Genomic DNA, 14,967 nt, shown 5'->3' with positions numbered 1-14,967 from the left:
TGAGAAGCATGAAATCACACCACCACCACTTAATGAGCGGGGGTAGCAGGAAGGCGGTCCAAATATTGACAGCTAATACTTGATTGAAGGGTCGGGGTGTCCCCCGGCTCGTAGGTGTGTGCTCACACACACCTTCATGCGCTACAGCCGTCTCTGACGTGCACAGAGAGACGTGAATGCCTCACACACAGTCCTCAGGCCCGGCACCCTGCTGAGACAAATACACAGCTTGACTGTAGGAGATCATTTCTAACTGACTTCATTTCTGGCCCAGACACAGCCAGTTGGGTTCCAACACGTGCACATACACAAACACTGATTTGTCTTCATCCCTATAGCACAAACACACACCTGACTGAGCACCGGTTGGGGGGTTTCAGGTGGAAGTCCGCAGGGAAGGTTTCGCAGCATGGTCGACCTAAAAATATAAAGTACTGGGAGGTCCTTTGTGGGTAAGCTGTAATCCTCTGAACTGGGAAAGAAAGATGAGAAACAACCTCTTTATATGTACGTCTTCCTGCTTGTGATGATATGACATAAAAAGTAGCGGAGGGCTCTTCCGATATAAGATTTATATTATTACAGTAAAAGGAAAACTGAGTGTATTCACTTCAGATTCAGCTGGAAATACAGAGCGTCGATATCCTTGAATCCAGCGCTGTTCGCTTTCACGTTACTCACAATCAGCAACAGGTGATCAGAGTTCTCCACCTGCTGGACAAAAATAACACCTGCAGCTTCGTCTTGATCTCCTCGGGTAAGTAATCGGATACTTTTACCCAAGCACTGCATTTATAGGCGCTCCTAACATTAAATGTCAAATCACTTCACTGCACGCAAAATGACCTGTTGTTACTTCGTGGATTTGACATCTTCGTGTATCTTCATATATGTCCTCGTCTCGCAATTGTGGCAGCAGCTTTTGTAAAACCCACAAAAACAGCTAAACACGATCCTACTGCTAACGTTGCCGCACCAGAGGCTGAAAATGTAAACTTAACGTAATGGCTTCTTCATCCAGGTTAGGTTTGGCACCACGAGGTGACCAGCATTTCTCAGCATCAATGTATACTAACAGTGACAATCAGGTAATTGACCCCTGGACACAGACATGTGGCCTCATCAGGAAAACCCATCAATCAAAGATATTTAGGGACGTTTTCAATTGAAAAGTGATTGACTGAATTATTTTTGTGCCTTTATGATTTTGTTTTGTCTCTTTGTTGTTTTTTCATATCTGGTTTTTGCCTGTAGCAATCACATTTTCTCTTCCTTATATTTACTTTTCAAAATCTTTTATGGTTATGCTCGCTCTTTAGTCTGTAGTATGGTGTCAGTTTAGTACACACTGTTTACAGGGGCTGTGGGTTTATAACACAACAGATACATAATAATACACCAACACTACAACAACTGAATAAAGTATTATATGTGTTGGAAATTTTACTTGAATCAGACTTTTGTTGTTCATATGATTTGGCTGATTTGATGTGTTTTAACCACAAGATGGCACTAAATGTTGTGGCTATTAAAGCAGTGGTGGCAAATCTATTTGTAGTCTTTACAATAAGTAAAAACTCCATTACGTCTGTTTGCACTCGTTCCTTTTGAGAAACATGAAACAAAAAATTTTAACACTTTCTGAAAAATTCCTAATGTTTGACTTTTTGCTTTTTTGGCTCCTCCACAGTTACAACATGCTTGTTAGTGTACAGTACCAAAGGAAAGGCTGCAGAGGTGCAGCTGCTGACTGAGATGATAACATTGCATGCGTGTGGCAGGGATACATACGATTCATCAGTTAATGTTATGGTGATTTTTCTAAAGAGGTATTCTTTTTCTTTCTTGTCTTGTGTTTGCTGCATGTGTTCTGTATAATTACTGTGGATTACTGAATACTTTATGTGGATTTTACTTCACTTATAAATCAGCACGTGCTCCCTTAATTCTTTTAAATAAATGCCATGGATCAACTACTTAAAAGAGATCAGACAAAGCATTACTGGTATGAGAAACAAAGGAGGAGCAGCAGCTAAACCAGTTTTTCAACAGGGTTGTGAAAAGACTGAACCAGCCTTGTGGTTTCTAATGTCCCTCCTTAGAATACCTTTCTCCAGCACTACAAGGGCATGAATGGCTGTCTCCTCTCACCAACACTCCCCCAGTCCCTCAACAACAACAATGAAATACTTCCCAGAAGCAGGAGGGCACCTCCACTCATTTTTCCTACATTCCTTTTATAGACTGCTCCTCCATATGCCATACACTCATCAAACCCAGCTTTCCTATACAGTTCCATGTTTTTGACCTCTCTCTGAGGCTGAAAAAGATCCAGCAAAGTATCCATGCTTAAGAAGTCCCCACACCTCTCAGTAACTTCAGTGGCTTTTATGTATGATGTTATGAAGTCCTTCAAAAGTCAATTTTACAGCACTTCAAGCTTTTGGTATGTAAATATTTGGACCTGCTGAGGTGTGTGTACTACAATGGCATCATTGTGAAGGATGCTTCACAGAGCAGAAGTGTTCAAGGAGTATGCTCATTAACACCAGATAAAGAGGACCTATTCTGCTCATTTCCTGCTCTATACTCCATTGGAGTAGCGTTCACACTTGCATTCTTTTTCTTTTATATTGGGCTCAAGGGCCCAATATAAAAGAAAGGTCGTCATCTGTCTGAATGGGGCTGTTTTAGCCCCCTAATCCAGCTTTCTTCCGATGGGCTGCCTCCTGTTAAAAATCTTCTTCTTATTATTATTATTTTTATTTTTTTGTAAAGCGAAAATGGTCAGATTTCTGAAACTGAAGATAAATTTACTAAATTGTTGAGATACAAATTAAATTTATGGCCATTGTAACATTGTTTTCTCTCCATAAACTTTTTTTTTTTGATAAGATAAGCGTATTTTTTAATTAAATCATACGTATTTTTTTAATAGGTTGGTTCAATTTTAAATATCGTCCGTGTGGAGACAGTGGCCGTTAGGGGGAAGAAAAAATAAATTAAAAAGAGGAGGCAGAGGAGAGGGGCGGTGCGTGACGTCACGGGTCATGTGACTGGTTTGTTTTGCTTGCTCCAGCTCGCGCTGACAAAAACAGAGGCAGAGGAAGGAAGCGACGACATCAAACCAGCTCGGAGCTCATCTCTATGCGTTAGTGTTTCGCTAAGAAGCTGCCAGCACCGCGGACACGGATAGTTTAATACGTTGTTTTTAGCTTTTATATCGCTGCTTCGAAACAGACGCTACCTCCGGTTTCACCTACTGCCAGCTGACCGACTTTGGCGCAACATGCCTTCAGAAAAAACCTTCAAACAAAGAAGGACATTCGGTAGGTCTTACAGCTGCTTGTTTTTAACATGTCTCGCTCTGCTTCTCCGCCTCGGGTCGTTTGTCTAACCAGGTGGGTTTTCGGTTGTTCCCCGAATTGTCCTCTGAACTGCCCAAAAGTGAATCACAGCGTCGGCGTGCACAGGCCAGGTGGGGTTAGTTGTTATCCCCGGCCGAGTATCAGCCTACATTTTGTCAGGCTACTTCTACTTTCTGATGATGATGATTAGCGGAGTTAGCCTCCTCGTTGGGCATGTGCTCCTTTTAACTTATAGATGAAAGACAGTTGCTTCCACTCGTGGACTTTGAGCTTTAGATGTAGTCGAACATGAGGAGGCTGTGAGCTGCTGGCTCGTGTCTCTGAAATGTTTACTTGTGAGAGAGCAGTGCGAGGAAAACAAAGTGGTGTCGAAATGCAGGGCAGAGAGAGGAGAGCTGCAGGATTGGGGGATGGGACAGTTTGTGGAGGAGAAGAAAAGAGGAGAAAATGTAAAACTGCACCTGAACACGTGGAGTTTACGTGTCTTTCTTTATTTTCTTTCTTCCTGTTTTTCTTTTTTCTGTTTTGGTTTTTGGTTTTAGTGCACAGGCCATATAGCCTCGATGCAGAGGATACTTTCGCTTATGTTTTCCAGCCAACAGAGCTAAACGCAAGGCCTGCAAACTCACTGCCAAGTTTCCATAACGCAGTATAAACCAGATTATTTAACATTCTTATCCTGTTTATTGGGTTTGCTGCTTGTAACAAAACGATGCAAATCATGAACTGAGTTCAATAGACTTGATGGCCAGAACTTAAAAATATGGCACTTTTTTTAGTGTTGTCGTTTTAGTTTTTGTTTGGTGTAGTTAGTTTTGCTGCTAGAATTTTGAACATCTTTGCAAATCATACGAATTATTCAAATTTGATGACAAATTTAAAAATAGCATTTTTATCTCAATGGAAAGATGAAATTTGGAGGAATGTATTTAATATTTAAATAAAATAAAAATGATACCAAAGAGTGCCGTTATATAAGTAGATAATTTTTTAACTTAGGTCCGTATCATAATTACTACCTAATAAACAAAGATGTGTACTTGCTGCCTTCAACGTTAGAAATATGTTTCCCAGCATGACTAAACATATATGAGCTTCATGTTATTGGTCTAAATATACACAAACAAAGCGTGTGAGTTCCAGCCTGCTCTGACAAACGTGTTATGTGTACATATGAGTAAGTTGGGATGAAGCTGTGATGGTCCAACAAGTCTGGTCCAAAAACTGCTGGTTAATGTGGTCATGTGAATATTTTTGTAATATTGCCAGTTCAGAAACAGTTTTGTGTGTATACATGAATGTTTACTCAGTGATAAGGGTCACTAGCTGGTAGTCATGTTGCCTTTTATCTAATCTTTGTGTTACTGTCCTCTGTGGACAGAATAATCTAGCCCCACGTGTTTAGTTTTTTTTTTTTTTTTTTAAATAAATGATCCATTACGTAGTTACTAGGCTTGTCATAGGATGACTCAGGAACCTAAAGGGAGTTTTCCAGTGTCCCCTTGAGGTAACTGACTAATTCCCAATATTACATAACAAAGATGTATTTAAAAAGCACATCCTTTTAACCTCAAAGTCATTTGCTTCCCATTTAGTTGGTTTTTCTCTCCCTCTTCATGGTCTGGTCATGAGAGACTGACGCATGCAGAACTTCCTTGTTTCTGATTGAAACGCAGTTATGGAATAATGTAATAATAGAATTTTTTTTTTCAGTTTTAGCATGAAAATAAACATTTGTGTTTTGGCCACAGCATGTTAATCAGTTAATTTAGTTAGACAGTCTTACAGTGGCTGCACAGTTTTCTGAACAACCACTTCTTTTAGCGGCGGGTCACAGGGACACCAGAAGCTCAAAGCTTCAGTTTTTTTTAATTGTCTCTACTCTACTCCATTCAGGTAATTCAAGTTCCAAAATCTGATGTTTAGTTCAAGTAGGCAGTGCTGCTGTTGTCAGCTCAGACTGCAGCAAGTAGAAGGTGATATTTTTGGTCATATGTGCTGTAGACTGTGTGTACAAAAATTATGTTGCCACCTGTTGGTTTTGGACTAATTTTTATCCCTGTTTTCTGGAGTCAAAAGCAACCACAGCTGTATCTATAGGCTGTACAGGTGCACTGCAATGACACGCATATCTGCTAACCACTGCTAAGAAACATACCAATTAAATGGTAAAATTTCAATCCAGTCTTTCAGTTATCACTGTGTAGAAAAAAACCCCAATTATTAGGTCTGCTTTCAGCCAAGATTTCCAAGGAACTAGAATGCAGATGTTCGAGAAACGCACACAAGATTTGCAATCCCAGTAATCAGTGCAGACTTTGAATAGATAATAAGTGGATCATAATTTTTGCCAAATGATCTGCTAATCACTGCAGAACAATGCTGTTGCACCATGAGTAGATTTTAGAAAAGCCCATCTTGTTTTCACTCGAGCGCTTTACCCCAGTAAGCAGTTTGTTCCCGTGTGATTCTGTGCTTCATATGCTCCATGTCTGTAATCCTACTTTTTCTTTTTCTTTTTTTTTTTTTTTATTAAATTGGACCTATTATGGTTTTCCTTATGTTCTTACATATATATACACTGTTAAAATAGTGGTTGCTCATACTGAACGTGACTAAACTTTCAAATATTGAGGCACGTGTGTACAAGTGATCCCTGTGCTCTGAAAATGCACTCTGTTTCAGACATTTTTTTTTTCTGCTCTTGGCTATGTATGATGTCAGTAAGACATAATACATGGCACAGGTATCAAATAATATGCTCATCCAAGGCTGTGAAAACAGCAACAGCACCCACCTGCTGCCCTCTTTGTTTAGGACAGCCAATAAGGATTCCTAAAACAACTTGTACCAAATGAGAGAAGACATATTCTAAACTATAGATCTGTCTAGTACATAAAGCTTACCGGTGTTATAAATGTTTAACGGGACGCTTTTATAATCTGTTTCAGAAATTAGTAGGCAGCCACTTACAGCTGTGACATTGTTTGGTCTGATGTGCATCACCTCACAAACCTGTTGAACCACAGGTTGTAAAAACAGTCACAGTCACCTGATATGAGAACCAAAGATATTACCGTGCAGATAGGGATATGTAAAACAAACAGCATGCAAATAGGATAGGATTTGCTGCCAGCTTTTTTTCTTCTTTTTTTTGCCTTATTTGTCATTGACCGTGTTTGTCTTTTATCAGCTCATTCTGGTTGATGCCCACTGACCTTTTTTTCTGCTCCACAGAACAGCGAGTAGAAGATGTCAGACTGATCCGGGAGCAGCACCCCAACAAGATACCTGTGAGTTGAAGTACATGTTTAAAATGTCTGAAGCTGACGGTGATGTTGGTGTGGTTGTGGACAAGTGTGATGTGCAAAGCAGCACACAGGAACTTTCCGCAGTAGAAAATGTTACCGCATATTTCCTGGTTGTAGATCACAGCGACTGGTTAAAGGTCTTTTGTCTGAAAGAGCTTTCTGTTCCTCGATGGGATTTTCCAGTCGACTCTGTTGGAGATGCATTTATTCTATCATTTTAGCAGTTGTGATGTAGCAGCTGTTTTTTTTTCTGGAATGTTGTGTTAAAAGTGGGTGCAGCCGCATTACCATGTAAGTGGCCAGCACCTCTTAGCAACCACCAATAAACAAACGCACACCTCGTGTTTCACCTGCTCATTTTATCAGTGAGATAGAGTATCAGCACAGCTTTGCACCTGTCGTTTCATGTAAGGGCTCTTCTCGTCTGTGTGTGTGCGCACGCTTCCTGTGTGCTCCCCGGGGTTATAAACTGCCGTGTCACAGTAAGTGTGAGACCAGAGGCAGATGTGCTGTGTCACTCTAATGTAACTCCACCCAGACAGCCACAGCGGAGCCTAAAAGAGGTGGAGAGGCAGACTGCTAATTGCTTTCACATTAGGGTCAGACTCAGTAGTGTCCTGCTTTCACAATACACAGGGGTCAGCACATTTCTAAATACTTCAGGTAATATAGTACTCTGCAAAAGTCTTGCATCACTCTTTCGCCACATTTCTTTATGTTTTGCTGGGAAAAGGGAAATCGGTTCAGTGATTTATTGAAATGTGCAAACATACATGGAAATGGAAAACAGAGTGTACAATTCTACTGAGTCCCATCTGTCTTTTCAGTCCAAAATATGACTTTTGGGATCCTCAAAAGAGTGTCCTTTCAGGTGCAGGTGTACAGCAGAGTGCTGTCCTGTTGAGGTGGCCCTCCTACCTGCTCTGTGCCATGCATTTGTGGAGTGATTGTTTGGTTTGGTTGTTTTAGAACTGAAGGCTCTTTTTGGACTTTGCTCCTCCCTGCGCATGGTTGAGGTTTCGCCCTGTTAAAAGGGAGTTTTTACTTTCCACTATCAATTGCTTGCTTATAGGAGCTCATCTGATTGCCGAGGTTTCCTCTGTGTTATTGTAGGATCTTTACCATGCAATATAAAGTGCCTTGAGGCAACTGCTGTTGTGATTTGGCGCTAAATAAATAAAGTTGAATTAAATTGAAAAAATGTAAAATGTCTTCATAAACATAAAGGACCCACTTATCTTCTTTTCAAGCACTTGAAACTGCCATGACCTGGGTGATTGAGAACCCACACAGACATGCTGCCTGCAGACAATTTTAAATTATAAGTTTCTTCTGTGTAAATATTTGAATTACCAGGTACTTTGTGCAAGCAGGAGTAGGTTCAACTGTGGGATGAAATCCTCTCTGGGAAAGCAACTGAATGAGCTCTGGCCAGTCAGCCAGCTGCACAGTAAACCTTTAAAGACTGAAGGAGTTGTGCACTAGTAAATCAATCATGGATGACAATGGCTAAAAATAATAATGAAATATTCTTTAAAAAATTATCAAATATTCATGGTCAGTGTGGAAGCAGACAAATAGTCTTTTGTTATTTGAAATAATATATGAACCAATTACTTTGAAACAAAACAGCAAACCAATTTCCAATGTCCAAAACTGATTGCAGTTTTATTTTCACTTGCATTGCTTGATAAACAGCCCCTAACACGACAATATTGAAAGTCTGGAGAAAGAAAAGCAGTACATTTTCTCATCTGTGAGGCTTAAATATTAGAATGTCTTTATCCTGTACTTACTAATAAAATATAAAATGAGGATTTCTGAACTAAACAGCTGCTCTAACCTTTTAACTTAATTCAAACACTAAAGTCAGTCTACACATCACTGGCCTGTGAAAGCAGCCTTGCCATTGTCTTGTGGCACATTCAGCAGAAATAGTGAAGAGGTTTATTGAGGCCGCTGCTTTTCTGCCCAGATGAAATGCATTAGCATGCCAAGCGAAAGCTGAGGATGCTCTGGGTCAGCAGGTCTCACTGGATTAGTGCTAGAAACTCTTAGGACTGTGGTCTGGACTGTAAATCTGAAGTTTCCCTTTGTCAACAGGTGATCATCATGCTGGTATTATACTCACTTGTGGACATGCATACAGACAAGTAATTGTTCTCATTGGACTGTTTTCCAGTTTGCACTTGGTGCCCTTGTAGTGCAGCATCTGCACACTCACAACTAATTGAAGGGCACGCAAGCATTCACACAATTTGTGTTCATGTGATGACAAAATGTAGGTCACTCAGACCCAGGAAGCCTCTCACACACTCATGGACTTCTGTGGGTTGCACTGGGTGGGTCGAGCATGTAGGACACTCACACAGTGCGCTAATGTTGTGTAATGTCAGGCTGCAGTTCATCAGCTGTGTGCGTTGTCACAGGGACCTCCGTGGGGTAGAGTCTACAAACCTTCAGTGCTGTGGTGCATGGCTTCATTAGTGCCAATGTGATCATTATAAAATGCCATAACTTTAATTTTGAGGGTCTACTAGAAGAGTATTTTTTTTTTTAGCTCCTGTGACTTTTTGAAGGGTTTTCCTTCGCAAATACATCTGCTCTGATTGGTTAGCTGACCCAGGAGAAATATGGCAAAGTTGGTTATGTACTATAACCTTAACTATATAAGCTATAGTATAGCCTTAACCTCGTAAGAGCTGTTGGTTTGTAACAAAAACCAGAAGTTCAACCAGGTTTCAATCAGAATCCAACAAAGGACACAAGAAGATTTGCACTGGACTATTTATGGTTTTAAACCATGTACCATCAGAGAGTGCGGTGTTGCCTCGGTCCATTTAAGCAACACTGAACAATAACACACAATAACAGCATAATATTGGTTTTTCATTTCCTGAAACGCGAGTGCATGAAACATCTTGTTCACTCCTGCAGCCGACAACAGAAGATTGTTTGTGTTCTGCTCACAGCTGAGACATGTTAGAATTAGCTGCTTTCCTAAAGTGGAAAGAGGGAGTAATGCCTGCTGCTAGGCAGGCTCTAAAAAAAGAAAGAAAGAACGGTGTCTACATTTTGAATAAGACACGTTAAACACAGAGAAGTGTCTTAAATATTTCCGTAACAAACGAGGAAAGCTGTGCTAAAAAACACAACCCCACTGCTATATTAGTTCTCCACAGCTATCCAGTCACTCATCATCATTGTCACCCGAACTGGGCTGGATTTGCATTCTTGTTTTCCCTTGTAGTTGCGCTCCATCAGTTAAAACAGCTAATTAAGACAAAACATGTGATCGGAAACAAAGATTGTGAGTGCGGCCTGACTGACAGTGATTGGTTGTTTTTTGTTAAGAGAAGCTTTGATTCGTTGAACTTATAGGCCGCTTCAGAGCATTAAGTAGAGGCTGACAGCCTTTGTTTAACCAGCACATCACTGTGAGTTAAATTGGGTTTTGCCAGCCTTTAATACAGAGTCTGATTGTGATTCTTTCTGAAGTGGAGTCTAATCCTTTGGGTTTGAAACCCATCTTACATATCTTAGTAAAACAATGGCATTCCCTTTTAAGTCTAACGCAAATCTTGATCTAGTAGATGTGGATTTAGATTCACAAGGACCCGACTGTGAGGCAGAGAGCTGTATTCTTTTATTTAACCTCTCCATCTGATATTGGCAGCTCAAGCTTCCTTATTACATCTCACTGGTCTCAGACACACAAAGGGCACAGGAAATGCACCATTCATGGAAGCTGACCAGCTAAAAGAAGAAAAAGAGGAGAAAGAATTGCTGATAATGTTTTTGCCTCCTGCAGGTGATCATTGAGAGATATAAAGGAGAAAAGCAGCTCCCCGTACTGGACAAGACCAAGTTCCTGGTGCCAGACCACGTCAACATGAGTGAACTCATCAAGATCATCAGGTAGACGCTGACCTCTTCTCCCCTCCTCACCGTCTTTCCTTTACATTCATCATTTTCTCCTCTTCAGTTTTGTTTGCTTTTCTTAAAATGTCTCTAACTCCTCTTTTGTCTGTGTCTTTTCCTTCACTTTCACTTCTTTTAATTTCCTTTCAGCTCCTCTCTTTCTTTGGCTTTCCCTTTTCCTTTTTTTTTTTTTAAACATCTTCATCCCTTTTCCTGGCATTTATTCCATTCTCCTTTTTCAAATTTCCTTTCTTTCATCTGTTTTGCATATTTGTTACTTACAAAACATATTTGCATATATATTCTTCTTACTTACTCATTCCATGTTCTGTATTTTTCATGACCTCAATATACCAAACCTTTGCACTTTTCTGAACTAGCAAACATGGATGGATGGATGGATGGATTGAGGGAGGAAGGGATAAACAGATGGATGCCATATTTTTTCCATACGTTTCCTTTTCTTTTTTTCTTTCTTTCTTTCTTTCTTTCGTTCAAGTCTCCTATTTTATTCACTCTCCTTCCCCTTCTTTCATTTCCTTTCACAAGTTCTTTTCCACTTCTTGATTTTCTTTCTCTTCTAACTCATCTTCTTTTCCTGTCCTATCCATGGTTTATACTTAGAAGAAAGTGAGAGGGAAAAAATATCCTATTGTCTCCCCTTTTTCTCACTCTTGTCATGTCTTTCATTCCCCACCAGGAGGCGCCTCCAGCTAAACTCCAACCAGGCTTTCTTCCTGCTGGTTAACGGTCACAGTATGGTGTCTGTGTCGGCCGCCATCTCTGAGGTGTACGAGCGAGAGCGCGACCAAGATGGCTTCCTCTACATGGTATACGCCTCCCAGGAAACCTTCGGTGCTGCCACAACTGCCCAGTGAACAACCTTCCTTCATCCCTCCGTTTCTTCTTCCACTGGACCCGGCGACTGGACAGTTGTAGTTTTTAGTTTCCCCGTCCCCCCTTTCATGTCTCTTGTCACATTCTTTTGAGTATTAACTGTAAGAACTAAAACACAGACACAAACTGCTAAATCTAAACACAGCGTCTGATCGTCTGTCAGCTCATTTTGGTCCTGGTTATTTGTCTGTGTGCCGCCACTCTCAGCCTGTAGCATAAAGCCGCAAGGGGTGACCAGAAACAGCAGAGTTTAGGTAGAGAAATCCCCACCCCACCTAAAATGTAACCGACTCAGGCCAATAAGAGTATAAATATATCTGGATAAATCCTGTCCTCTGGCATTTACGTGTTGATGGCATTTTCAGTTTCCAGTGTTGTGGCTACACGTCTCCTAGGCTGTATTTATGTTAATGTATATATAAATTTCAGGTAGTGATGTTACATAAAAAGGTGGTGAGGCTCACCACTTATCTGTGTCTCTATATATACATTAGACAATGAACAAAGCCAGCCTTCTGTTGCAGTTAGAAGATAAAGCTTGGGGATTTCTTTTGCCAGAGAGATTTGAGAATTAAGAAGAGAAGATCCTTAAGCGTCACGTGTCGTCACATTCCCTTCAGGGTCCTCCTTCTTTGCCGTTTTTACACCTCCCTGCATTTTGTAGTCTGAAGCATCCTCGCTGTATGATGTTAGGAAACTGCTTTGCTCTTGAAACAGATGATTGTAGTCCACCAAAAAGAGAAAAAGAAAAAAAAGATGCCTTGGTGTACAGATATTGTTGACTTTGAATATAAAAGGGGTTCCGATGTGAGTGTAACCAAGTTGATTTTTGGACACACTATGAGGAGCGTGGTCTGATTGCACAAGTTAATGGAGGATTGATGGTGTTGCTGGAAGAAAAAAAAATGCAGATAAGGGGAGGAGTTTGCCATGTCCTCATCCTTTTTTCTTTTTTTTTTTAAATTCATTTTTTTTTTTTTTTTTTTGCAGAAACGATGATTGGAGAGAGCAAAACACAGTCAGGTTCACGAGCATCGTGTCTGGCTGTGGGTTTTTTTTCCCTTTAACCCACAGGGCTGATTTTTCCCAGAGCTGTCACTGCTGTTCAGTTTCACTTCACTGAATTACAACTAGCACTGTCACTGCAGGGGAATTTAGGAATTTACACCTGCCCAGTAGGTTTTTAAAGGGCGGCACTCTTTCACAGATTTGAGTTTTAGCTGCTTTATATCACAGTATTTTTATCTTTTTGGTTCCTTTATTTAATAGGATTTTTCTTTTTATTTGACTGTACGATGTGTTGCGACTGTTCGCTGTCTGCAGTACAAATAGTTTAAGCTACTGTGTGTTTGTAACAGAGGGGTGGAGCATTTGTGTGTGTGGGTGTGTGCATTGTCCTTTCCGCCTGCTCCTCTGTTTCACACACATCCACATACAGCAATATCACACAGCCTCCTTTATGTATTTATGTTGGTATTTTGTAAACAATAAAAGGAGAAAAAAAAAGGTTCCTGTGTTTTGTTTTGTTTTCCTGACCATTAAACCCTAAATTGACTTCATTACTGCTACATATGTGAAAAGACAGCATTAAAAGGTGATGCTGTAGTTTAAACAATAGAATGCTATATAATGACGTCTGTGCTTACATGTCCAACAGCTGATCACCTATTTGTATAAAAGATGCACATAAAATACGTGATTGCCCGACTGACTAATCACCTTGTCTGTTGCTTGTTTTAGTGCTGAACGGCAACCCTCTTTTGAGTTCTTTACACTGAAAATCAATTAGATTGAACTAGAGCAGACAGGATCATAGCAGTAACACAGCAAAAACGCCAAATGTTAGGCAGTTTAGAGAATTGCAACAACAGTGTGGAAACTAGTACTGCAATCACTATTTCTTAGGCCAAAAGCATCTAGAAATAATTTAATAAATCTTATTAGTGGGGAAAAAAAGGACAGGGTCAAACTATTCCTCCTTTAAATAGAAGATTTAAGACAATAATACAGAAAACAATCAGACAGTGGGAAAGGAAAAATTCCATTTACAGGAAGAAAGTTTCAGGAGAACCAGACACAGGGAGGGGCGGCTATCTGTGTGACCGGACAAGACATGCTGTGGAAGAGAGCCAGAGATTAATAATAACTAATGATTAAATGCAGGGAGGTGTATAAACACACAGTGACTGAAAAAGAAACACTCAGTGCCTCATGGGAAACACTGAGTAGTCTATGTCTATTGCAGCATAACTAGGGGAGGATTCAGGGTCACCTGATCCAGCCCTAACTATATGCTTTAGCAAAAAGGAAAGTTTTAAGCCTAATCTTAAAAGTGGAGATAGAGTCTGTCTCAAAAGCCAAACCGGAAGCTGGTTCCACAGAAGACGGGCCTGAAAGCTGAAGGCTCTGCCTCCCATTCTACTTTTAAATACCACAAATAGGAACCACAAATAAGCCTAAAGCCTTAGAGTAAAGTGACCTAATATAGTGATACAGTATTACGAGATAAGATGGGGCCTGATTATTCAAGACCTTGTATGTGAGGAGAGGCATTTTATATTTGATTTTGGATTTAACGGGGAGCCAATGAAGGGAAGTCAGTATAAAAGAAGTATGCTCTCTCTTTCTAGTCCCTGTCAGTACTCTTGCTGCAGCATTTTGGATCAACTGAAGGCTTTTCAGCGAGTTTTTAGGACATCCTGATAATAACGAATTACAGTAATCCAGCCTAGAAGTAATCACTGCATAAACTAGCTTTTCAGCATCACTCTGAGACAGGATGTTTCCAATTTTACAGATATTCCACAAATGGAAGAAAGCAGTCCTGCATATTTGTATAATATGTGCCTTGAAGGACATATTCTGGTCAAAACTGGCTCCCAATGTTCCTCACAGTGTTACTGGAGGCCAAAGTAATGCCATCCAGAGTTAGTATCTGGTTAGACAGCATGCTATTCAGCTTAGTTAAATCCTTCAAACAACTAGAAAAAAAAAAGATTTTGTACTTCCTGATAAAACAAGGAACAGACAATGCTAAATACTGCCCCAAAAAAAGCAAAACAAACAGAAAACAGCCAGTGCAGATATTCAGAGGACAATGGAAAAAGATGTGAAAGTGACTCATACCTTTGACTGCATATAAATGGCAGATGCAAGTCTTTGACAGTCGCTTAGCCAATTACCATGGAGCGTGTCCACTGTGTCATCGTCATGTTTCGAAAAGCTAAAATGACGGCAACAAAAACTTTCAGCTTGAGGCTCCGCCCATCTTTTACACATTGTATTGTACATAAACATTCACGTTCAACCTTTTAAGGATCCTCGGAGCAGCCGGTCCCATAATAAATAAACCACACAGGCACTGTGATAAAAGGGAGAATCCAAAATTATTTAATTTTAAGCCATAAAAAAATCTTACCAACAAAGAACTGGGTAATTAAGTCCAAACTTTCAAAACACAAAAATATTTT

The 14,967-nt window shown here is 40.2% G+C and overlaps 1 protein-coding gene across 1 annotated transcript; it reads left to right on the top strand.

Annotated features, from left to right (window-relative positions):
* Positions 1-3,068: 3,068 nt before the first annotated feature.
* Positions 3,069-12,480, top strand: map1lc3b (microtubule-associated protein 1 light chain 3 beta). The gene is made up of 4 exons (XM_063477712.1): positions 3,069-3,329; positions 6,606-6,661; positions 10,491-10,597; positions 11,301-12,480. The coding sequence occupies exons 1-4, from the start codon at positions 3,290-3,292 to the stop codon at positions 11,476-11,478; spliced, it is 381 nt and encodes a 126-aa protein (XP_063333782.1). The 5' UTR covers positions 3,069-3,289; the 3' UTR covers positions 11,479-12,480.
* Positions 12,481-14,967: the final 2,487 nt, after the last annotated feature.

This window comes from Pelmatolapia mariae, linkage group LG7 (genome assembly GCF_036321145.2).
Source record: "Pelmatolapia mariae isolate MD_Pm_ZW linkage group LG7, Pm_UMD_F_2, whole genome shotgun sequence".
Classification (NCBI taxonomy): Eukaryota; Metazoa; Chordata; class Actinopteri; order Cichliformes; family Cichlidae; genus Pelmatolapia; species Pelmatolapia mariae.
This window is presented reverse-complemented; position numbering and strand designations above follow the sequence as displayed.

What these genes read in the sequence shown, in the direction of transcription:
- map1lc3b (XM_063477712.1), top strand. Translation starts at nt 3,290, where the DNA reads ATGCCTTCAGAAAAAACCTTCAAACAAAGAAGGACATTCG. An exon ending in AGCACCCCAACAAGATACCT is followed by an intron (nt 6,662 to 10,490) that starts GTGAGTTGAAGT and finishes TGCCTCCTGCAG; the next exon opens with GTGATCATTGAGAGATATAA. An exon ending in GAACTCATCAAGATCATCAG is followed by an intron (nt 10,598 to 11,300) that starts GTAGACGCTGAC and finishes ATTCCCCACCAG; the next exon opens with GAGGCGCCTCCAGCTAAACT.